The 25359-nt window shown below is 43.4% G+C and overlaps 1 protein-coding gene across 4 annotated transcripts in view; it reads right to left on the bottom strand.

Moving 5' to 3' along the window:
* Positions 1 to 25359, bottom strand: part of LOC118388177 (low-density lipoprotein receptor-related protein 1-like) — a 176937-nt gene that overhangs the window by 101672 nt on the left and 49906 nt on the right. For all 4 annotated transcript variants that reach the window (XM_052526961.1, XM_052526959.1, XM_052526960.1 and 1 more), the window contains exon 3: positions 6484 to 6621. In XM_052526961.1, the coding sequence (XP_052382921.1) occupies positions 6484 to 6621 (138 nt within the window). The remainder of the gene's footprint in view (positions 1 to 6483; positions 6622 to 25359) is intronic.

The raw sequence follows: 25359 nt of genomic DNA on the forward strand, positions 1-25359 counted from the left end.
TTGCTAGCAGAATTGTTTACTTGTTGCTAAGCAGTTGCTAGGGACTCTCCTGGAAGAAGCTAGCTAGCTTACAAAGAATAACAACAAAAATATCTAGTTAACAGAAGAAAGGAAGACAAAATAAGGACAAAAGGACAGAAGAAAAGGAAAAGAAAGAGGACAACAAAGTGAAACAGTCAGCACTTCTATTGCAACTTCGATTTCGTCGTCCTAACGTAGTCTACACTGCTATCTGCCCAGCAGCTAGCCAGCTAGCAAACGTCCACCGTCTACCGAATAGCAGCACTGTAGAAACTATTACACTCAACTGAACGACTTGATTAGTTTAGTGTTAGCTAGCTACATAGTTGTCTTTGCTGTCTTCGTATCCAAGATAATTGTGTAGTTTAGAGCGTGTAGTCTTAGAGTGATTATCTTAATTTACCGAGGTTAGCTAGCCAGCTATTTGTCGTCCTTAACGTAGGAGACACTGCTAGCTAGCCAACGTCTACTGAATAGAACTTCCGCACTCAACAACCCGGTCGCATTCCGCTTCGCTCCACAGGTAGTATCACATTTTCATTTCATTACAGCACAACGGTTTGATTTGTTTGATCGTAGCTAGCTACATAGCTAGCTACATAGCCGTCTGTGTATCAAAGATAATTGTGTAGTCTAGAGCGATTTTCTAGGTTAGCTAGCCAGCTATTGTCGTTCTTTTAACGCAACGTAACGTAATCAACACTGCTAGCTAGCCAGCTAGCCCCCGAATAGCAGCACTGTAGAAACTATTACACTCAACGGAACGACTTGATTAGTTTAGTGTCATCAACGCAGCCACTGCCAGCTAGCCTACAAAGTCAACAACGCAGCCACTGCCAGCTAGCCTACTTCAGCAGTACTGTATCATTTTAATCATTTTAGTCAATAAGATTCTTGCTACGTAAGCTTAACTTTCTGAACATTCGAGACGTGTAGTCCACTTGTCATTCCAATCTCCTTGCATTAGCGTAGCCTCTTCTGTAGCCTGTCAACTATGTGTCTGTCTATCCCTGTTATCTCCTCTCTGCACAGACCATACAAACGCTCCACACCGCGTGGCCGCGGCAACCCTAATCTGGTGGTCCCAGCGCGCACGACCCACGTGGAGTTCCAGGTCTCCGGTAGCCTCTGGAACTGCCGATCTGCGGCCAACAAGGCAGAGTTCATCTCAGCCTATGCCTCCCTCCAGTCCCTCGACTTCTTGGCACTGACGGAAACATGGATCACCACAGATAACACTGCTACTCCTACTGCTCTCTCTTCGTCCGCCCACGTGTTCTCGCACACCCCGAGAGCTTCTGGTCAGCGGGGTGGTGGCACAGGGATCCTCATCTCTCCCAAGTGGTCATTCTCTCTTTCTCCCCTTACCCATCTGTCTATCGCCTCCTTTGAATTTCATGCTGTCACAGTTACCAGCCCTTTCAAGCTTAACATCCTTATCATTTATCGCTCTCCAGGTCCCCTCGGAGAGTTCATCAATGAGCTTGATGTCTTGATAAGCTCCTTTCCTGAGGACGGCTCACCTCACAGTTCTGGGCGACTTTAACCTCCCCACGTCTACCTTTGACTCATTCCTCTCTGCCTCCTTCTTTCCACTCCTTTCCTCTTTGACCTCACCCTCTCACCTTCCCCCTACTCACAAGGCAGGCAATACGCCGACCTCATCTTTACTAGATGCTGTTCTTCCACTAACCTCATTGCAACTCCCCTCCAAGTCTCCGACCACTACCTTGTATCCTTTTCCCTCTCGCTCTCATCCAACACTTCCCACACTGCCCCTACTCGGATGGTATCGCACCGTCCCAACCTTCGCTCTCTCTCCCCCCGCTACTCTCTCCTCTTCCATCCTATCATCTCTTCCCTCTGCTCAAACCTTCTCCAACCTATCTCCTGATTCTGCCTCCTCAACCCTCCTCTCCTCCCTTTCTGCATCCTTTGACTCTCTATGTCCCCTATCTTCCAGGCCGGCTCGGTCCTCCCCTCCCGCTCCGTGGCTCGACGACTCATTGCGAGCTCACAGAACAGGGCTCCGGGCAGCCGAGCGGAAATGGAGGAAAACTCGCCTCCCTGCGGACCTGGCATCCTTTCGCTCCCTCCTCTCTACATTTTCCTCCTCTGTCTCTGCTGCTAAAGCCACTTTCTACCACTCTAAATTCCAAGCATCTGCCTCTAACCCTAGGAAGCTCTTTTGCCACCTTCTCCTCCCTCCTGAATCCTCCTTCCCCCTCCTCCCTCTCTGCAGATGACTTCGTCAACCATTTTGAAAAGAAGGTTGACGACATCCGATCCTCGTTTGCTAAGTCAAACGACACCGCTGGTTCTGCTCACACTGCCCTACCCTGTGCTCTGACCTCTTTCTCCCTCTCTCCAGATGAAATCTTGCGTCTTGTGACGGCCGGCCGCCCAACAACCTGCCCGCTGACCCTATCCCCTCCTCTCTTCTCCAGACCATTTCCGGAGACCTTCTCCCTTACCTCACCTCGCTCATCAACTCATCCCTGACCGCTGGCTACGTCCCTTCCGTCTTCAAGAGAGCGAGAGTTGCACCCTTCTGAAAAAACCTACACTCGATCCCTCCGATGTCAACAACTACAGACCAGTATCCCTTCTTTCTTTTCTCTCCAAAACTCTTGAACGTGCCGTCCTTGGCCAGCTCTCCCGCTATCTCTCTCAGAATGACCTTCTTGATCCTAATCAGTCAGGTTTCAAGACTAGTCATTCAACTGAGACTGCTCTTCTCTGTATCACGGAGGCGCTCCGCACTGCTAAAGCTAACTCTCTCTCCTCTGCTCTCATCCTTCTAGACCTATCGGCTGCCTTCGATACTGTGAACCATCAGATCCTCCTCTCCGAGTTGGGCATCTCCGGCGCGGCCCACGCTTGGATTGCGTCCTACCTGACAGGTCGCTCCTACCAGGTGGCGTGGCGAGAATCTGTCTCCTCACCACGCGCTCTCACCACTGGTGTCCCCCAGGGCTCTGTTCTAGGCCCTCTCCTATTCTCGCTATACACCAAGTCACTTGGGTCTGTCATAACCTCACATGGTCTCTCCTATCATTGCTATGCAGACGACACAATTCATCTTCTCCTTTCCCCCTTCTGATGACCAGGTGGCGAATCGCATCTCTGCATGTCTGGCAGACATATCAGTGTGGATGACGGATCACCACCTCAAGCTGAACCTCGGCAAGACGGAGCTGCTCTTCCTTCCGGGGAAGGACTGCCCGTTCCATGATCTCGCCATCACGGTTGACAACTCCATTGTGTCCTCCTCCCAGAGCGCTAAGAACCTTGGTGTGATCCTGGACAACACCCTGTCGTTCTCAACTAACATCAAGGCGGTGGCCCGTTCCTGTAGGTTCATGCTTACAACATCCGCAGAGTACGACCCTGCCTCACACAGGAAGCAGGTCCTAATCCAGGCACTTGTCATCTCCCGTCTGGATTACTGCAACTCGCTGTTGGCTGGGCTCCCTGCCTGTGCCATTAAACCCCTACAACTCATCCAGAACGCCGCAGCCCGTCTGGTGTTCAACCTTCCCAAGTTCTCTCACGTCACCCCGCTCCTCCGCTCTCTCCACTGGCTTCCAGTTGAAGCTCGCATCCGCTACAAGACCATGGTGCTTGCCTACGGAGCTGAGAGGGGAACGGCACCTCAGTACCTCCAGGCTCTGATCAGGCCCTACACCCAAACAAGGGCACTGCGTTCATCCACCGCTGGCCTGCTCGGCTCCCTACCACTGAGGAAGTACAGTTCCCGCTCAGCCCAGTCAAAACTGTTCGCTGCTCTGGCTCCCCAATGGTGGAACAAACTCCCTCACGACGCCAGGACAGCGGAGTCAATCACCACCTTCCGGAGACACCTGAAACCCCACCTCTTTAAGGAATACCTAGGATAGGATAAAGTAATCCTTCTCACCCCCTTAAAAGATTTAGATGCACTATTGTAAAGTGGCTGTTCCACTGGATGTCATAAGGTGAATGCACCAATTTGTAAGTCGCTCTGGATAAGAGCGTCTGCTAAATAACTTAAATGTAAAATGTAAATGATTTTCAAGCCTTGAGACATGATTGCGTATGTGTGTCATTCAGAGGGTGAATGGGCAAGACAAAAGATTGTGGTGCCTTTGAACAGGGGTTATGGTATTAGGTGCATCGGTTGTGTCAAGAACTGCAACGTTGCTGTGTTTTTCCACGCTCAACAGTTTCCTGTGTGTATCAAGAAAAGGTCCACCACCCAAAAGCCAAGTTCACACAATTGTGAGAATCATTGGAGTCATCATTGGGGGGGGTGGGGGGTATTGATGTAAGCACTCTGATAACCATGCAGAACGTATGAAGGATGGTTAACCCCGCTAACCTGCCATTTGACTACCTGGGAAGATGAAAGCCGGCCTATGGAGATGCGCACACCCACACCACTCAAAGCCCTGCCAGCGTGAAGCGGCATGAAAATTTGATGTCCCGCCTCTCTCCGTGTTACTGCCATAAATATTTAATCCTTCTGAAGGGGTGGAAGGATGAAGGGATGGAAGGATGGGAATTGAGGTGACAGGTGTCTCATGGGATCCAAAGAAGTGGTTGTGGTGTTGACCACACTTAAAATCCTAGTGTTACACTAACACATGCAGTACGTGTGTGTGTGTGTGTGTGTGTGTGTGTGTGTGTGTGTGTGTGTGTGTGTGTGTGTGTGTGTGTGTGTGTGTGACTAGTGACTACAGTATGTATTGAAGTGAATGCGGGTGTGGACCTTTTCCTGTGCACACAGTACAGAAGCACTGTATAACAGATACTCAGATATTCTAGTCTAGTATTAGGTAGTGAACGGGGGGGGGGATTGGTAGTTACATATCACAATATTATTTCGGACGATATTATATTGATACTTAGACTCCATATGTTGATTTGTAAAAACTAAAAATAATGTTTGTTTTTGCTAGGTAGATTATTTGCTATTTTGCACAAAAACTCTATTATTTTTCATCCTATAGCTTGTTCTTTTTAAAAGTGAACCAACATGTTTTCAGCACTTTTCTTTCCATGACTGATCAAAATGTATTTTGTCATGCTCTCTCTTGTCCATCTGCAGCAGACATGGTGAGCAATATGTTTGGAGCATTAAATCGCAGTATGGAATCGCATTACATAGAGAATGGTGAGAATCACAATACATATCGTATGGGCAGCTAAGTACCATGATAATATTGTATCGTGAGGTCCCTGGTAATTCCCAGCCCTTAGTACTAGGGTATTATTTTTTACCCCCCCTTTCCAATTTATGCCGTTGGCCAACCATGACCCATTCATGGATTGTACCATGGGTATTAGACAACCTTTAGTGCTTCAGCAAACACCAATCTAGCCAGCCATCCTGTCCTCTAGCTCACCCGTCCAATAAAGATCCACTGGCTTTTCACACGATTCCGTTTTTCTTTCTCTCCATTTAGTCAACCAAATCAGAATCGGCACGTGTTTTCAGTGAAGAACTTTCGTTGGCACAGTTATTTTGGAAAATAGGTAATCCAGGCTGGATAATCATGATTTGAGTGTGCTCACAGTTTTTGTTTAGGAAAAGCCAGTCACAGTGTGAACACAGACACAAACTGACACACACACGTTTAGAAGTCTGATCCGCTTTATACACTCACACCTAACACTCAAACCTGCTTACAGAGCAGTAGCTAAGGTATGGGCAGTATAGTCATGACAACAACATCTCCCATGAGAAACAACATAACAGTGTGATAATACAGATGGGCAGAAAGAGAGAGAAAGGGGTGGGGGGGGGGGATAATTAAAAGAGGGGGATGAAAGAGGAGTGGTACCGAGATTAGAGAGAGGGGGAAAGGGAAAAGAGAGCGATGGGGACAGCTTTCTATAGCTTTACATTAGACGAGGACAAAGACCTTGGCAAACAATTTACTTAATAATTTAGCTTTAATATTTTTTTTTAAATAATTTTACTGTTTAACTTGTGTGTCCACTCTGTCCTATACATTAAGCACATTCAGGTCAATAATAGTTAACCAGGGCCAGTAATGGGAGAAATACTGTAGGTAGCCACACTTGCAAAACCCCAAGGGAATTCAACAATGCTTGGTGGAAAAATCAGTTTATTATAATCCTACACATGTTTCTCACATGTAAATCTGCAGTAATCCGTAATCATAATCATAATCCAATTTTATAGACGGAGTAATGTCTGATGTGGGCAGCATGCATGTTCTGTGTACATTAATGTGGGGGTAGGACGATAAGCCTTAGTGCATGGCCATGCTAGAATCAATCTGCCATGACCAGGCCACCTCCCCTTCATTGTTATGCTGCAAGATTCCACCTGGGCGGAGAATGTATGGGGGAGGGTTAGGCGACAAATACAATGCACTGTACTATCTGTACAGGCTACTTGAATAGGGGGAGATGTAGGGAGGGAGGAAGTGAGGGTGGGTGTGTGTTCAGTACCTCTGCAGTGCGGCCCCTCGTCCCAGCCATCGGTACAGTCCGGAACTCCGTTGCATAGTTTGCTCATGTGGATACACAGCTCTATCCCCCCACACTGGTACTCGTTGGGTGGGCACCGCGACACACGGCTGTGTGGACCTGAAACACAGGCAGGGACAAAACATGATTTAGACCAGGGATCTCCAACTGGCGGTCCAATTTAAATTTGGCCTCCCCAAGATTTCTGAGAAAAATAATATATTTGTTAAAAAAAGTTTAATGTTGGACATAAAAGCCTAAGAACACCAGCAAATCAGTTCCGTTATTTCAATTTTGGAAATCTGTTTGAAAATATTCCCACCCATAATAGAGAGATCATATAAAAATGTCAGCAAGGTTTGAAATGATTATGCTTTAGTCAAATGTTCTCTGTTTGGGCTTCTTGCGATCAATTTTCAGTCTACAAATGATTTATAATTATATCTCAGCCCCTTGACCATCCACTCAAGAAGCCTGTGGCTGAATGCAGTTGATGATCCCTGATTTAGACCAACATTAACAAAGGCCTGTACTGCACCTTTTCAATGAACCTCTATCCCTCCTCTCCTTTCCAATCTTTCCCTGTTGTAGTGTTCTACCGCCACTCTTCCTTCAAACTCCATCACATCATCCTGATTCTATATACAGATGTGCCCTGTGCAGCAGTTTTAGACAAATGTTCAACCACAGAGAAACGTGTACAACTCTTGGGGAATAAACAGTGAACCGTTGTCTAAGAGTCTGCTTTGTCAGGGCACAGCAGGGTGAAGTGCAAACACATCATTACCCTGGTTGAGATTGGCCAAATTACTACTTTGCGCACACACACACACACACACACACGAGGGGGAAAAAAATAATACCAGCCTTCAGCTCTGGTCAGTGTGAAATTGGTGGCATGACAACATACTGTATGCCGAGACAGGGAAGCAGAGGAGGGGTTAAACACATGGGAAATGGGAAGTTTAGACTGTAGGTCAGAGTTTCTTGGTCCTGGGGACCCACATGGCTGCACTATTTGTTCTGGCCCAGAATGAAGACGACACCTCAGATTCAATTGATCATCTAAAAAAGCCCTTGATTAACTGAATCAGGTGTGTTGTTAATGGGCAGGAACAAAACAGTGCAACACAATAATGGACCAGGATGAGGAAGCTGTAGTTCAGAAAGGACTGTTCGAGGAAGCTATGCTCTCCGAGACGCTTCATCTGTATTGCTTTATTTAATAGAAATGTTTAAAAGGCTAATCGTCTTCTTACTAGAGTGCTTAGGGCCTCAGCGAAGACTCCTGCCCAGGGCTGCACAGCCACAGTGGACTAGACCAGAACAGGGCTTTGCCCACAAGTGGGACTCAGTGAATGACTCAGCAGATTATATTTGGAACTCCAGGCAAACCACGCCACCAGACTGACTGTTCCCCAGGACCAGCCAATCCTCCAGTCTGTCTGTCGCCCAAAACATCACGTTTCAAATCTCCCCAGTCCTCCCCTGTCCACATCCATTTGGAGTTATATATTTGGAGTTAGACATTTCAATGTGAAATTGTTGCTGAACAGCGGGCTTACGATTTTAATTTACGACACTAACGCCTATTAGAAAATATAAACATACAGTTGAAGTCAGAAGTTTACATACACCTTAGCCAAATACATTTAAACTCAGTTTCACAATTCCAGACTTTTAATCCTAGTAAAAAGTCCATGTCTTAAGTCAGTTAGAATAAAGTGGTGATCCTAAGAATGTGAAATAATAGTAGAGAGAACAATTTATTTCAGCTTTTATTCATTTATTTTGTCACATTCCCAGTGGGTCAGAAGCTTACATGCACTCAATTAGTATTTGGTAGCAATGACTTTAAATTGTTTAACTTGGGTCAAACGTTCCAGGTAGCCTTCCACAAGCTTCCCATAAGAGGTTGGGTGAATTTTGGCCCATTCCTCCTGACAGAGCTGGTGTAACTGACTCAGGTTTGCAGGCTTCCTAGCTCACACACGCTTTGTCAGTTCTGCCCACAAATGTTCTATATGATTGAGGTCATGGCTTTGTGATGGCCACTCCAATACCTTGACTTTGTTGTCCTTAAGCCATTTTGCCACAACTTTGGAAGTATGCTTGGGGTCATTGTCCATTTGGAAGACCCCTTCGCGACCAAGCTTTAACTTCCTCACTGATGTCTTGAGATGTTGATTCAATACATCTACATCATTTTCCATCTATTTTGTGAAGTGCACCAGTCCCTCCTGCAACAAAGCACCCCCACATCATGATGCTGCCACCCCCGTGCTTCACGGGTGGGATGGTGTTCTTCGGCTTGCAAGTATCCCCCTTTTTCCTCCAAACATAACAATGGTCATGATGGCCAAACATTTCTATTTTTGTTTCATCAGACCAGAGGGCATTTCTCCAAAAAGTACGATCTTTGTCCTCATGTGCAGCTGCAAACCTCTGTCTGTTTTTTTTATGGTGGTTTTGGAGCAGTGGCTTCTTCCTTGCTGAGTGGCCTTTCAGGTTATGTCGATATATGACTTGTTTTACTGTGGATATAGATACTTTTGTACCTGTTTCCTCCAGCATCTTCACAAGGTCCTTTGCTGTTGTTCTGGGATTGATTTGCACTTTTCGCACCAAAGTACATTAATCTCTAGGAGACAGAAAGCATATCCTTCCTGAGCGGTATGACAGCTGCGTGGCACCATGGTGTTTATACTTGATGACTATTGTTTGTACAGATGAACGCAGTACCTTCAGGCGTTTGGAAATTGCTGCCAAGGATGAACCAGACTTTGAGGTCTACAATTTTGTTTCTGAGGTCTTGGCCTATTTATTTTGATTTTCCAATGATGTCAAGCAAAGAGGCACTGAGTTTGAAGGTAGGCCTTGAAATACATCCACAGGTACATCTCCAATTGACTCAATGTTAATTAGCCTAGCAGAAGCTTCTAAAGCCATGACATCATTTTCTGCAATTTTCCAAGCTGTTTAAAGGCACAGTCAACTTAGTGTATGTATACTTCTGACACACTGGAATTGTAATACAGAGAATTCTAAGTGAAATAATCTGTCTGTAAACAATTGGAGAAATGACTTGTGTCATGCACAAAGTAGAGGTCCTAACAGACTTGCCATAACTATAGTTTGTTAACAAGACATTCGTGGAGTGGTTGAAAAATGAGTTTTAATGACTCCAACCTAAGTGTATGTATACTTCCCACTTCAACTGTATATGTTACATTAAAAGTGGGATGCAGTAAAATGTTTTCCTAGGATGTTTGTGATAAAGCTGTAACTATGGTCATGTCTAGACTTGAAAGTTCATGCAGTTCTTGTATTCTGATCATTGAATTCCAAAAACGTCCTGCGTCTACACCTACATTTAAATGTGTCTACCCTGTCCACATTGTGTTCGGATTCCCTTTTCCCGCACTATATTCAAATGCAGTATGCAATCTGCAAACGGTGGAACAGGCTAAATCTGATAATCACACAACTTGATGGCAGTAGTCAACTCCTGTAGCTAACTAGCCAGCTAACCTCTGTAGCTAGCCAGCAAGCTAGCTAGCAAAGCTAAATAAGTTTGTTGGCTAGCATTTATGAAGCCATCAGACATTCCTCAGATGCCAGGAACGCATTTCCGCCAACGTTTGATGAAAAAAAAAGTTGCCTCTCGCTCCTAAAAACACACGTTTTCTGACTTGTGGGCGAAGTGCTGATGACGTTGCCCACTGGATGCGCTTTCGAAAGCCTGATTGCGCCCAGACAGAGGAGAAATGTGCATACAACCCCTTTCTGAAGTAGTTAGCCAGATCTGAACACGATCCAACCACAATAAAGCTTTTATAGATCTGTCTTTTCAATGTGACCTTCATATTGTGATAGCAGAAGTTACATGCAAGTGTCAAGTGTAGACCCGATCTATGTGCTGTACACTGCTTTGATGTTGTTGCGCAACACGGTTTACTGAAATGGTGTTGCTGTGCCTGTTATTTGTAGGAAATCATTGTTTGTGCGAGCATAGCATCATGTTTCGGAGAGTGCTTAGACATCTGGGACAAAAACCTAAAGTCCTGGGTGGTCGGCTGCATCTTGTATTTTTTAGTCACTCAGACAGATTGGATGGACGCATCTCTCCTGTTAGTCCCTCTCCACGTTTCAGTGCTTTACACAATACCATGAACATTGCCTGGGCTTACATGGGAGAGTTCAAGGAATAGGTAACAAAGAGCAACTCATGGCCTCCAAAACAAAGCTTGCTAACCTTGAAGAACAGGGGATGAGTTTGTACTTATAATTATGGCTAATTGGGCCATATTTTCAAACTGCAAACTGAATACAAACACAACTCCTGCTAACTGCTAATTAGCTGAAAGATGAGCCTTCACTGTAACTTAATGCCAGCCTTGGAGATCTGTAAGTGTTGCCCAAAAGTAGCATTCTATGATTAGTAACACTTCAAGGGAAAACATTTGTTTACAGACACGAGCAAAATGTTCCCCCTTGTTGAATGGTATTTTTCAGGATCTTTCAGATGTAAATGAGAGTCTGTGGGGTGCAAAGTCTGGAACTGAACGCTCCCTTCTCTTAGGGGTCCATCTCTCTCCGCCCACACGAAAAACCAAACTGTTGGTCTTGGCAATCTCTCCCCCATCCCTCTCCCCCTCCCATATCGCTCCCTTTTCTAACATCTGCTGACCCATTTACAAAAAATAATCTAAAACATGGGGCAGAATGTGGGGAGAAAAGGGGGAGAAAGAAAAAGTAAATGGAGAGTGAGAAGCAAATAGGTAGAAAGCAAGAGAGAGTGGGAGAGAGCGAGAAAAAGGCTAAAGAGGGGAAAAAGGGATCTCCTCATGCACAGTAAGCTGAGTGAGCCCCACAAGGCTCCATTCTAAAGTTAGCTGGCAGGGCTTTGGTGGAAAACGCACTGCTAATGTGAATCAGACAGCCTCTTTTATTTAACATTCCTCGGTTGGGAAGAACCAGGTTAGAGAAACCCAGGCAGACAGGAAAACCGGAGCTCATTCTCTCATCAGGACTCATCAGTTAAAAACAGTTCAACAGGTTTAGTGTTAAACACCAACTAGTTTCTCTTAATGTCTGTGACTATTACAGAATCACAGTTGACTTTCAAATGACACTGGCCAAAGTGTATCTGTAGTTTTCAACGAGTCTTTGGCTCGGCCAGGGAGAAACATGGTGAATTAAAATTATCCTGGTGTCTCCATCAGCATGACTCTGTTGGGCTGTCTTTGTGATAATGCCATGAGGTTGGTGGTGGCGTGGTGACTATACTTTTCCTCTGGAGCCTGGTGGAGGACTAGGGGATCGACGACTAAAGAAATGCTATACACAGTGTTTCCTGACCCCTCCCGTCTCGGCCTCCAGTATTTATGCTGCAGTAGTTTGTGTCGGGGGGCTAGGATCAGTCTGTTATATCTGGAGTAGTTCTCCTGTCTTATCCAGTGTCCTGTGTGAATTTAAGTATGCTCTCTAATTCTCTCTCTCAGAGGAGGACCTGAGACCTCGGACCATGCCTCAGGACTACATGGCCTGATGACTCCTTGCTGTCCCCAGTCCACCTGGCCGTGCTGCTCGACAACTACTGTGATTATTATTATTTGACCATGCTGGTTATCTATGAACGTTTGAAAATCTCGGCCATGTTCTGTTATAATCTCCACCCAGCACAGCCAGAAGAGGACTGGCCAGCCCTCATAGCCTGGTTCCTCTCTGGGTTTCTTCCTAGGTTTTGGCCTTTCTTGGGAGTTTTTCCTAGCCACCGTGCTTCTACACCTGCATTGCTTGCTGTTTGGAGTTTTAGGCTGGGTTTCTGTACAGCACTTTGAGATATCAGCTGATGTACGAAGGGCTATATAAATATATTTAATTTGAGTTTCTCATGCACAGAGGCGAGGCCTTTACTGGTGAAGGTCAAGATGGTACCAGAGACATCAGAGTCAACTACATCAAACACCTGGGGCCTCATTTATAAATATTACATATGTACAAAATATACCCCAAAACAGTTCACACAAAAGTTGGCATTTATAAAAACTGACCTTGACGTGAGAATGTTCTTACCTCAATGCAAACTGTAGACCACGCATAAGCCTATGCACAATTCCATGTGGTTAAAGTATTGCATTGCAAGCAGGCAAATCATATTTTGTGCTGGACGTTGTACACGTCGATCCAGAGCATCCCAAACATGATCAATGGGTGACACATCTAGTGAGTATGCAGGCCATGGAAGAACTGGGACATTTTCAGCTTCCAGGAATTGTGTACGGATCCTTGCTACATGAGGCTGTGCATTATCATGCTGAAACATGAGGTGATGGTGGTGGACAAATGGCACGACAATGGGCTTGTGGATCTCGTCATGGTATCTCTGTGCATTCAAATTGCCATTGATAAAATGCAATTGGTGTTCGTTGTCCATAGTTTATGCCTGCCCATTCCACAACCCCACCGCCACCATGGGGCACTTTGTTCACAGCGTTGACATCTGCAAACCGCTCGTCCACACGATGCCATACATGCTTTCAGCTTCTTGATATGGCACACCTGTCAGGTGGATGGATTATCTTTGCAAAGGAGAAATCCTCACTATCAGGCATGTTAACACATTTGTGCACAACATGAGAGAAATAAACGTTTTGTATGTACCGAAAATATCTAGGATTGTTAATTTCAGCTCATGAAACCAACACTTTACATGTTGCGTTTACATTTTTATTTAAGTGTATAATAACAAGTTGCAGTCATTTGCCATTAGTGAGAATCAATTTCCTATTTCATTTCCATAATCAGTGCAGAATAAAACCTCACACTTTCTGACTGATGGTTTCATAGGCTACTCCCAAAGGAGCCTATACAACAAATTAATAGGATACCATTCGTCCAATCTCTCATTTAATTTGAAAATAGGCTACAACGGTAGAAGAGCCAGTTCACCTGTTCCACTGACGTGTGAAGTGTTGTTGGGAACCTTCGGGATTTTGGCCATGAGGCCCTTTATCTACTTCCTTAAAGTCAGATGAACTCGTGGATACCATTTTGTTTGTCCCCGTGTTGAGTCTGAAGGAAGTTAAGAGGTAGTTTCGCAAGCCAATGCTAACTCGCATTAGTGCAATGACTGGAAGTCTATGGGTATTTACTAGCATGGCACAGACCATTAGGTAACACTGTTGTTGACTTAAACCATTCTAGAAAAGCCATTTCAAGAAGTTTGCTCTACGCAAGTTTTTTTTCCCAAGGGTGTTGTCCACACCAATGACTGTTGGACCAAAACAGTATGTGAATATCTAGTGAAATACATTGTTCTGCGTGAATGATCGTGTAGAGAATGGTCTTCAGTGAAATAAACCCCTACCGTGGCTCAATGTAGAGATCAGGGTCTGAAACACTGATCTAGGATAAACACGGGCACCGACTTGAGTCTAATGCAGCACTTTTAGATTTTTCATACGTCTGCATATTCTACAAAAGCTACAGAAAGTGAGGGAAGTGAAAGATGAAAGTAGTGGATCAGAAAAAGGAGAAGTTGTTAGCATAAGAAGAGGGTATTTGCGGCTGTGAATGTCATGGAATTTTGATAGCAAAAAAATATAACTTATGCACATCCTCCTTTTCCCCGCTCCTGACCACATGTGCTGGAATTTAAATAGAATGAATAGAACGGGCATCCCATTCAAGTCAGTGATTACATAATGGGTGGAGTGGCGGACATTGTGAGTGTTCCCAGAGCCATGTATTCGGAGAGTTGGGTCAATGCAGTTTCTGCATTATGATGCATTTATGACACTTCAACATTTTATGTTAGCTGTCCATTGACATTACATGGGGAATATTTAAACCATATAATATATAGAGATCCTATTAATTTACTAGAGGGGCGGTCAAAAACCCTCAAAAAGTTACAGAATGGGGTAAAAATGGCAGTCATATTGGTCAGGGAGAAATTCAAACCAGTCTAATTGGAATGAAATGGCAGCAGAGGCATAATCCTGATTTTACTTACGCAGGAAGCTAAAGTTAAGATGTGATATAATATCACAAATTGTGTAATGTAATTATTGTCAACCTAAAATTGTCACATAATTTAAAAATAAAGTTTATAGGGGTGATATACGCATTGTCAGTATAAATAGTGCTTCATTCTATTGCTTGAGGACTCCTGATATCTGCAGGAGTGATAAGTATACATGGTTTGCCTTTATCTGTTGTGGTCTAGTACTGTCTTTTTGCTAGCTAGGGCCTTTAAGTGCTGCCTGTCTTCCCAGTAGCCTACAGTAGCCTGCCTACTGCTTATAATTTGCAGATAGTTGTCACATCAACCAGGATCAAGGGGCAGTTTAATCTGTGACTTGTTTTTGGTAATCAGTGGCTGTAATGGAGGGGAAGCAGTTTACTCTTTTTCTGAGTGTATATAACCAGCTTCCCAGGCTCCATCTCAGGAAGGAAAGGGAGGCAGGCTCCACACAACTCTGTCACTTGAGTAATTTACAGATTATAATTTCGCTCTTTTGTATCTTTGTCAACTGTGTATTTCTATACCTGTTCGCACCTCTCCCTGTAGGCTTTACAGATGCTCCCCATCCCTTGGCGGCAACCCTTCTAATTTAGTGTGCCGTGCGAGCACAACCCATGTGGAATTCTGGGTCTCTGGCAGTGTTTGGAACTGCTGATGTGCAGTCAAGAATGCCAAGTTCATCTCAGCCTATGCTGCCCTTCAGTCCCTTGACTGTTTGGCCCTGACAGAGACATGGATCACCCCAGAGAACACTGCTATTCCAGCTGCCCTTTCTTCATCTGACTATGTTCTCTCTCATAGTCCGAGAGAATCTGGTCGACCTGGTGGTGGCACAGGTCTACTCAGTTCTCCTAAGTGGTGATTTTTCTCTCCCTCTCTCACCTTTACATCTCTTCATTTGAATTCCATGCTTGTCCACTCAAGCTTAACATTATTGTCCATCGCCCACCAGGTGCCCCTTGGAGAGTTCCTCAATGAGCTTGACACCTTGATAAACTCATTTCCTGACGATGGCGCACCACTCTTCATACTTGGCAACTTCAACCTCCCGATGTCTGCCTTCGATTAATTTCTTTCCAACTCCCTTTCCCCTCTGTGCCTATTTTGAACCCCCCCTTCCAAGTCCCCTCCCACTCACAAGGCAGGCAATACACTTGACCTCGTCTTTACTAGCGGCTGCTGACCTACTAATCTCTCTAATCTCAAAAACAGAAATAACTTATTTTCATAAGTATTCAGACCCTTTGCTATCAGATTCCAAATTGAGCTCAGGTGCATCCTGTTTCCATTGATCATCCTTGAGATGTTTCTACAACTTGATTGGAGTCCACCCGTGGTAAATTCAATTGATTGGACATGATTTGGAAAGGCACACACCTGTCTGTCTATATAAAGGTCCCACAGTTGACAGTGCATGTCAGAGCAAAAACCAAGCCATGAGGTTGAAGGTATTGTCCATAGAGCTTCGAGAAAGGATTGTGTTGAGGCACATATCTGGGGAAGGGTACCAAAATATTTATTCAGTATTCAGCCACTCCAATGCAGATGTCAGATTGACCATGCACACAATACACTTTTCTCCAAAATACACTCTCCCGCAAATTTGTGCACATTCATTGTGTTATTTGTTTGCGTTTGATTGTTAGTGTATATCAATTCCCCATGACATATATCACCAGTAGTACATTTACCGTTAATTCCTTGTCTATCAACAATGACAAGCAACCAGGGTCTGACAATCTAGACAGAAAACGACTGAGGATAATAGCAGGCGATATTGGCACTCCTATTTAACCCTACTGAGGAGTGTGTGCCCTCAGGCCTGGAGGGAAGCGAAAGTAATTCTGCTAACCAAGAATAGTAAAGTGCCCTTTACTGGCTCAAATAGCTGACCAATCAACCCATTACCAACCCTTAGTAAACTTCTGGAAAAATTGTGTTTGACCAGATACATTGCTATTTTACAGTAAACAAATTGACAACAGAATTTCAGCATGCTTATATGGAAGGACACTCAACAAGCACAGCACTTACAAAAATGACTGATTGGCTGATAGAAATTGATGATAAAATGATTGTGGGAGCTGTCGTTAGACTTCAGTGCAGCTTTTGACATTATTGATCAAAGTCTGCTGCTGGAAAAAAATATTTGTTATGGCTCAATACCACCTGCTATAATGTTCATTGTTACTTGTCTAACAGAACACAGTGTTCTTTAATGGAAGCCTAGCACATATAATCCAGTTAGAATCAGGAATTCCACAGGATAGCCATTTAGGCCCCTTGCTTTTATTTTTTTTTACTAACGACATGCCGCTGACTGAGTAAAGCCAGAGTTTCTATGTATGCGGATGACTCAACACTATACACATCTGCTACTACAGTGACTGAAATGACTGCAACACTCAAAGAGCTGCAGTTAGTTTAAGAGTGGGTGGCAAGGAATAAGTTAGCCCTAAATATTTCTAAAACTAAAAGCATTGTATTTGGAACAAAACACCCACTAAACCCGAAACCTCAACTAAATCTTGCAATAAATAAATGTGGAAATTGAGCAAGTTGAGATGACTAAATTTATTGGAGTAACACTAGATTGTAAACCGTCATGGTCAAAACATTGATGCGGTAGTAGCTAAGATGGAGAGAAGTCAGTCTATAATAAAGTGATGCTCTGCCTCCTGGCATGCAGATCGGTAGAAATGGTAAGATTGGTTGCCGACTCCTCGTAGTCTTTTACCAGCAACTTTGAGAGTAATTGCAGAATCTGCGAAAGCCAGTAGAAGGAGAATAGTTGGGTGAGATTAAGTTTTTTCCTTTTCAATATGTAAATCTCTGGCGCCTGAGGCATTTATCTTATTTAATCATACCGTAAGCTTAAAGCATCAGGCAAGCTCAATGCATATAGTTCATTTTATTAAAACACATCGGGTGTGTCTATATGCCAAAATACATGTTGAATATCTTTGACCAATCAATTGGTCGAAAGAGAGGACTTTCAGTCGACCAATATTATTATTATTTTTAGTCGGGGACAGCCATAATGCTCAGCAATAATAGTAATATTGTCCTTGTACCCATGAGGGCTGTCATCATTGTCTTATGCTGAGGGCAGCATCATAGCCATGGGCTAGGCTGTGTGATTGTGTATGGATATTATACCTGTTTTGCTGATTGGATGAAGCCGCATTTCAGACTTAGCTTGCGTAGCTGGGATCTTACCTCGATCTAGGTCTTCTGTTTTAGCAGTTCGGCAGTCAGGTTTGGGTAGATGGTCCTCTTCCCTGCATAGGTCAGACCCCCAGATCCTGATGCAATGCTAACAATTTGCAAGGCTAACTACAGCTCCACAGTAGTTTCAAGTCCTGTGACCCGCACATTGAATTTACAGGAATGATTTTTAGAGTGATTCAATTTTCTCTTTTAGGAGTTTGTTTATCCCTTCAAACTTAGATCACGTTTTTTCCCGGTCATGGAGTCGCACCTCTGTCGCATTGGCATGAATAGATATCCACTTTATCAGTGAGCACTGACAATTATTCATTTACTGGTTTTAATTGTAAGTCGAGGGCAGAGAATCTCCACAAACAATCTCTCATGACGGTCTTCATTCATAACCATCGGTTACACAGTTATATGGCTATTATGCAAGGCCCAGAAGGAATCCACCTAACACTCCACGTGGTACCATGTAGCTGTTTTTTAAAGGCCCCTACCAGAGGGCAATGCCGCCCCCATTTCAACGCAATTCCTGCCCTAGAGTGGAAATACGTGTTTAGGTTCCACCTACGAAGAATGACACGGGATACTTCTATATAAAAATATGAATTGGGGCTGGGAAATAACGTCCTGGTGACTTCCACGTGGACCGGAGAAACCCCTACAAATAGGGAACTGACAGCTGTCAGTTTAGCTAACTAGCATGCCAACCTTAGCTATCTTGCTAACCTTATCTATCTAGCTAGCTAAATGTTATCTTTTATTGCCGGAGGGTTTTTAACAACACCTTATTCAAAAGATTAGCCAGGTGGCTACTGGAGCTGGATTTGTCATATAAAATTGTATTTTTCTTTTTTTATACAGACTAGCTCAAAAATAATTGAAAACTGACCAATTATCCAATGGATTATGGAAATGTTCAGGTAAAAAAAAAAGTGGATGTGAAAAGGCATAAGTTTGCACTCCTTATTTTAGTTTGCTCTGTGGCTCAGGTGGCCAAGTGTAGGCTACGGCGAAAAGTTGTTTGGCTAAGTCGCAACTTGCGAAGAGAAACAACATTTGCAGGTGTTTCTGATTAATAAACAATGCCATGCTGGTGGGTGGTAAGTAACATTCAATAAAACAGAAGAATACACGAAGTGGGCAGTTCGGATTTGTCACTTCAAGCCCAAATAAATGATACTTTTCACTAAAACGATGACTTGACTTAAATCATTGTGCAACACCTGGGTAAGCTCTGGCCATCTTTCAGCTCGAAAAAGTGGATTTCTACTGGTGTGGGCGTCCTTTCTTGTAAATCTAAAAGGCCTTACAATAGGATACATTAGGATGCCTGCATGGTCAGGGGGCCAGAACATAATTACACATTTTGTAAAATGCAAGTTGACTGCAAGAAGTCCAAACAGATATACATTTTACCAAAACAATCATTTCAAACCTTGCTTGCATTTGTACACGATAACAGATCTCGCTACCATGCGTGGGAATACTTTGGAAAATATGTCTAAAATTAAATTCACTTGGAGATGATTATCTGGCGTTTTTACGGGTCTTTTATGTCCAAAAAATCCTGCTCTACTAGATCCGTAAAAAAAAGTTTTTTTTTTTTTTAAATAGGCTACAACTGTAAAACAAACAGTTCACCTGTTCCATTGACGTGTGTAGGCCTACGTCTGAATACTGTCATTTCACATTTCTCGTGTAGACAATGTTTCAGAATTCACGTGCCGTGCAGCATATTTAGGTTGGTGGAAAAAGTCAATGTAAAACATTGTACCAAATGTTCTGCTAACAGGTCCATAACAATTTGGTCGTTTCTTTCTTTCAGAAATGGCCACAGTCCTTCGTGCTTCAGAGCATGTCACTGCAAAAATATTAAAACATTCTGGCAACCCCTCCCAAAACATTTTATAAAATGTGCCATTGCCCTTTCTTTTGGAAACTGTTGTGGCCTAACTCCAACAGCTCCAAAGTAACAGTAGATAGGAGAGTTATTGTCACCGTGAAAAGTGAATGATTGGCATTTTTCAGGTGGAGTTATAATGCTTGTTCGCGGTGTGCAGTTTTAGGACGGGTCTGATTTATAAAACGGGAAACATGCTTAAGTATGGCGTACGCCAAGTTTATAAATCTCAATATTTGTATACATACTGTACGCATTTTTCTTCCAGATATGGCGTATGCAGATATTTCGTGTGAAATGTCTGCAATGTTTATAAATGAGGCCCGAGAGCTGTGCTGGTCACTTCTTCCATAAGTCTGTCTGTATGAATCTCTGGAGGCCATGGGATGAAAGGTGTTACTATACAGCCCATGTGTCCAGTCTCTCACCACACACACTCCCAACACAAAACACAGCCCCCTATACATCCTCCACCACACCCAGACTTCATACTCTACCATCAGTCCCATCCAAGCCATTACACTCAGTCAATGCTTACATTTCTGCTTGTTGAGAATACAAGGGATAGGCTATGCTAACCAAATGGCCAACTCAAAAGCAATATTTTCTCTCAATTTCAGTAGGAATATAACAGATGGGCAGGCTATAGGATTTCTCTTCCAGACAGCTTTTACACTAAATATCTGAATACGCCATTTCTGAAAAGAATGTGTAAAGTATTGAGAATGTGTAAAGTACAAATATTGAAATGTATAACTTTGGCGTACGCCATTCCATAAGCATGTGTCCTGTTATAAAAAAAAAATCAGACTGTGCACTCAAATTAGTTTGAACATTTCAGCATGAGTTGGACCAGGAGTTTTCCTGACTATGTGATCTTACCCAGTTTGTCCTGGTAAGGTCAGGTGGATCGGAAAGAAGCCCTAAGAATGAGTTATGGCTTTTCCACAGAATAACATAAGAACAGTACAGTGACTTTTCCAGCTCTCAACAAAGCCTTTCTACTTCTAAGCATCTATCAAAACAACGCGATTCGGGGACAGTGGCACATTTCAGACACTGAACAAGCGCACTTTGAGACCTTAAGCTTCTTCACATAAGTGGCCCAGTCACATGGTGAGGTGGGGCAAGGGAAAGAGGTTACGGGAGAAGTGGGGCCATTGTTTGGGTCACACAAATCGGCCTGTGGCCCTTGGCAGCACGGTAAGCCCCGCTAAGATAGGGCATAAGCGGCATCACATGTGGACTGTGACCTCTGAAGGTTGGCTGTGACAGGGCCACGTGTTCTCACCATCGCGGATTAACAAAACACCAGCAGCAGGAATATGACTTGGCAGCAGCAGAGTTATATTCAGAGAAACAGGACAACTAAAATTAGGGTAACTTCCCCAAAATGCTAAGTTTTTCCAGAAAATCCTGGTTGGAGGAATCCATATTTCTTCCAACTGGGATTTCTCAAAAACATGGGCATTGTGGGAAAGTTACCAGCATTTTGCAACCCTAACTACAAACATTTGGAGTTGAGGTTGATGACCAAGCAGCCATTTTGAATAGGCTGAATCCAAACTAAGTTCTCTAGAACATCAGCGTTTGAGAACAAAAACTGGTTGTGACTATCCTGGGACATTATTAGTCAACAGACTAAACTGAACCACCAGGCTCTGCTGAGGTGCAGTTTGAACAGTATAGTGTAAAAGAGAGGCAGTGATTTCTGGGGCTGAAGTGAAGACCCATGTTCCGGGTACGGCCCCGACTTTCACTGAGCCCGAAGCTCGTTTGGCTGGTGCCTGAGATTTTCCAGCAGCATGCCTCACGTCTTCACTCACCTGACAACACAATGGTCAGTCAGCTCGCACCAAACAAACAAACAAACAAAGCAGCCTCCACATGAGCGAAATAGAGCTGTTAACAGGGCCTAAAGATGGATGCAGGAGGGGACAGTTCAATTATAGATTTGTCATTCAGCATACCGGCTTAAACCAACCCGTGAGAGTGACTATCATTAAGTCAACTCAAGCTGTCCCTTCTATGTAAGCCCTAGATAGGCTCTGACATCCTCTCAGTACTAGGAGTTCATTCCCTCAGACTTGCAGCGTTGTCTCATTTTTGATACAGTCACAACCTGTTGACCATTACACAAACTCACTGTACCTGGGACCTCTGGAGTTACACGTTCACAAGTTCCCAACTTACTATAAACCAGTGTCGTTTTCAAATGAGTCAACAACCAAATAGGCCTAAATAATTAAATAAATGTGCTGCATGTGTCCAGGCTGCCAACAGGTCCAAATGAGGGTGAGCTAATACCCCGTATCTCTGACCACTAATGACCACTACCCTCCCTGTCAGGCTAGAGCCAGGCCCCAGCTTCCTGTGTCGCCCCTGGAGTGCATTTTTGGACGGTGGGTCCAAACCCTGACCCAGCAGCAGCAGCTGTAGCCCAGATGCATGGTTCAGCTTCAGAATCCCCTCTGCAAAACCTGCAGGAAGGCTGTGGAAAAACAAAAAATGGCTGCCAACAAGAACCAGCCTTCTTCCAACAGGATGACTCTAGAGGAGTTGTAGTCTATCTGTATTCAACAAGAGAAATATTACAAATGCGTGATGAAACTATTTCGCAAGAGGTATTTTCCCATCAACTGTTCACTTCCGTGACGACCAGCTCTGGACAACCAAACAAAAAAAAAACATCGCCACCCACACGTCCTAGCCAACACAGTTTGTTATTTCTCTGACAGGTTTCATAAACACTTCACTCCCTCCGATGAATCTACACTACCACTGGTTTTGAGAATCCACAGTAAGCTTATGCCTCAAGAAAGCTACACTGGATTACAATAGACCATCTGTTTCTACTCTTTACATTAAAATAATCTAACATGTACTGTTATGGTTCATTTAGACCAATTCATGTGGATGTCCCTAGCCAAGAACAGAACATTATTAGCCTGGTTGGCTTTGTCTAAACTTGTCTCTACTGGAGCCTGAGAATGTAATGAAAACACTAATGGTTTTGTGATTGTAATTCTGATGTACTGTCACTAACCAACACAGAAACTCAGACTCCTGTGACTATAGACTCCAGTGCCTGCCTATAGAATGCAGCTCCAGCCCTTTAACGCAAACTGTGCAGAATAGGATGTTGTGCGGGACTCCAGTCTTCTGTGGCCAGTCCACCCTGGGCCTGGTGGTTCCTATCTGCTCCTATCCAGTCTACTTGCCTCCCCCACGCCCTCTCCTCCTCCGAGCCACACTCACATTCCTACCCCAGGGGGCTCTGCTCTGGGGGACCTGGCAGAGCCACAAGCCAAGCAGTAAGACTAAATCGAGCTCTCAAAGCACAACAAACCCATCTCTTTTTCTCTCTCCAAACACTTAAGCCCTGCCCTGTTCTGCTTATCCAACACAGCTCCTTAGGGGCACTGCTAGTAGCAGGGACACTCAACCTGTCTGAATGTGTGTAACAGGGCTTTCTTTAGAAACATGTGGCACTGCGACATTTGACCGGCAGCATTTTAAATTGACCAGATATTTGAGAAATTTACCGGACCCAATCGGTGCGTAACCTGATTAGGGCATCCACCCACAGGACTATGACTGATAGAAATCGCATTTAAATTATGGTCATTCATATTAACAGAACATTCAAGTGGAGGATGCAACGATGTGCAGTCCTTCTTACGGAATTCTGATGTGCACTTTGAATAACTCTCCACATTTACATTCTCAGCTAACAAGACGTGTAACGAACAGCAAAAATCACTAGCCTTTGTCAATCTACTATCCCCCATAGTAGTAAAGTTGACATACTCTATTGGTCAGCTTGTTGAGAAAGAAATAGCCTATTCGAAAAAGACTCTGGGACAATAGAGCCCAAATTCATACAATAAGTATATATAAAACCCACATGGTAGCAAAAACCTAACTAGCAGAAATTGTTAACAAGTTAGAAATGATTTAAACACACTGCTGTAGGCTACTATTTACTAGTTAACACAAAATAATTTGTCATATAACATGTGTATTGTAATCAAGTGATTTTCTGGATTTTGTTTTAGACTATGTGTTGATGTATGATAAAAATAGACCTCTATGTTTGTATTGGAAAACCTGCAAAATTGGCAGTGTATCAAATACTTATACTCAATGTATATACAACACATATAGATATATACACATATATATATACACATATATATATACACATATATATATACACACACACACACACACACACACACACGTTATATGACAAATTATTTTGTGTTAACTAGTAAATAGTAGCCTACAGCAGTGTGTTTAAATCATTTCTAACTTGTTAACAATTTCTGCTAGTTAGTTTTTGCTACCATGTGGGTTTTAGCTTGCTTGAGCCTGCTAACTGAGTGTTAATTCACCTGTTTCCATACATGTTTCATTTTAAAACATTTCTTACAAAATAATTGTTTAATCTAACTGGTTAACTGTACACGGAATTTATTTTTTTTTTTTTTTTTTTAGTGCCTGTGGAATTTTCCTGTATTATCTGATGCAGAGACATTTCACTGCAGCTAAAAGCTGTGTACATTTGTAAATACTGTGCCAAATCATATGTGAAGAATGCAACAAAGATGCAGAATCATCTGGCCAAGTGCATAAAGTTCCCTTAGCGCTCGCAACAAGCAAACTCAATAAACCCTCTCATCATTGTCACCTCGAATAGAAGTAATTAGACACCTTATCGATAGCAACAGCTCATGGTCCTCCTGGAATTAGAGTTTTTATTTTTACTCAATGGAGGAACGTAGTCAGGGAAATGCTGATTAATGTCTTGCTCAAGCTGTATATGCAACTGGTTCACCTCTGATGCTCACAGGCAATGTGTATTGGAAGGGATTTCTGAATGTTCTTCACCCAGCATAAACCCCTCCAACCAGACATGCTTTATGATGACACAAAAAATAGAACTGTTTGGCAAGAATGACCATCGTCATTAGAAATAAGAGCTGAAATAAATCATTCTCTAATATTATTCGGACATTTCACATTCTTAAAATAAACTGGTGATCCTAACTGACCAAAAACAGGTCATTTTTACTAGGATTAAATGTCAGGAATTGTGAAAAACTGTCTAAATGTACTTTCAAAGGTGTATGTAAACTTCAGACTTCAACTGTATATGCAACAGTTTTGGCCGCCTGGCTCGTTGTGAACTAATTTGCCAGAATTTTACATAATTATGACAACATTGAAGGTTGTGCAATGTAACAGCAATATTTAGACTTATGGTTGCCACCCGTTCGATAAAATACGGAATGGTTCCGAATTTCCCTGAAAGAATAAACGTTTGGTTTTCGAAATGATAGTTTCCAGATTTGACCATCTTAAAACCTTACGTCGACCCGACACGCATGCGTCCCATCTAGCCATCTGGAAATGCAAATGCGCTACGCTAAATGCTAATAGCACTCGTTAACTCAAACGTTCATTAAAACACACACATGCAGGGTACTGAATTAAAGCTACACTCGTTGTGAATCCAGCCAACAAGTCAGATTTTTAAAATGCTTTTTCGGCGAAAGCATGAGAAGCTATTATCTGATAGCATGCAACACAAGCGCCATGCTCTAAATACCCCTCTGAAGGGGACGTAAACAAAATAATTAGCATAGCCGGCGCTACACAAAACGCAGAAATAAAATATAAAACATTCATTACCTTTGACGAT

Source organism: Oncorhynchus keta, chromosome 10 (assembly GCF_023373465.1).
Source record: "Oncorhynchus keta strain PuntledgeMale-10-30-2019 chromosome 10, Oket_V2, whole genome shotgun sequence".
In the NCBI taxonomy this organism is placed as follows: domain Eukaryota; kingdom Metazoa; phylum Chordata; class Actinopteri; order Salmoniformes; family Salmonidae; genus Oncorhynchus; species Oncorhynchus keta.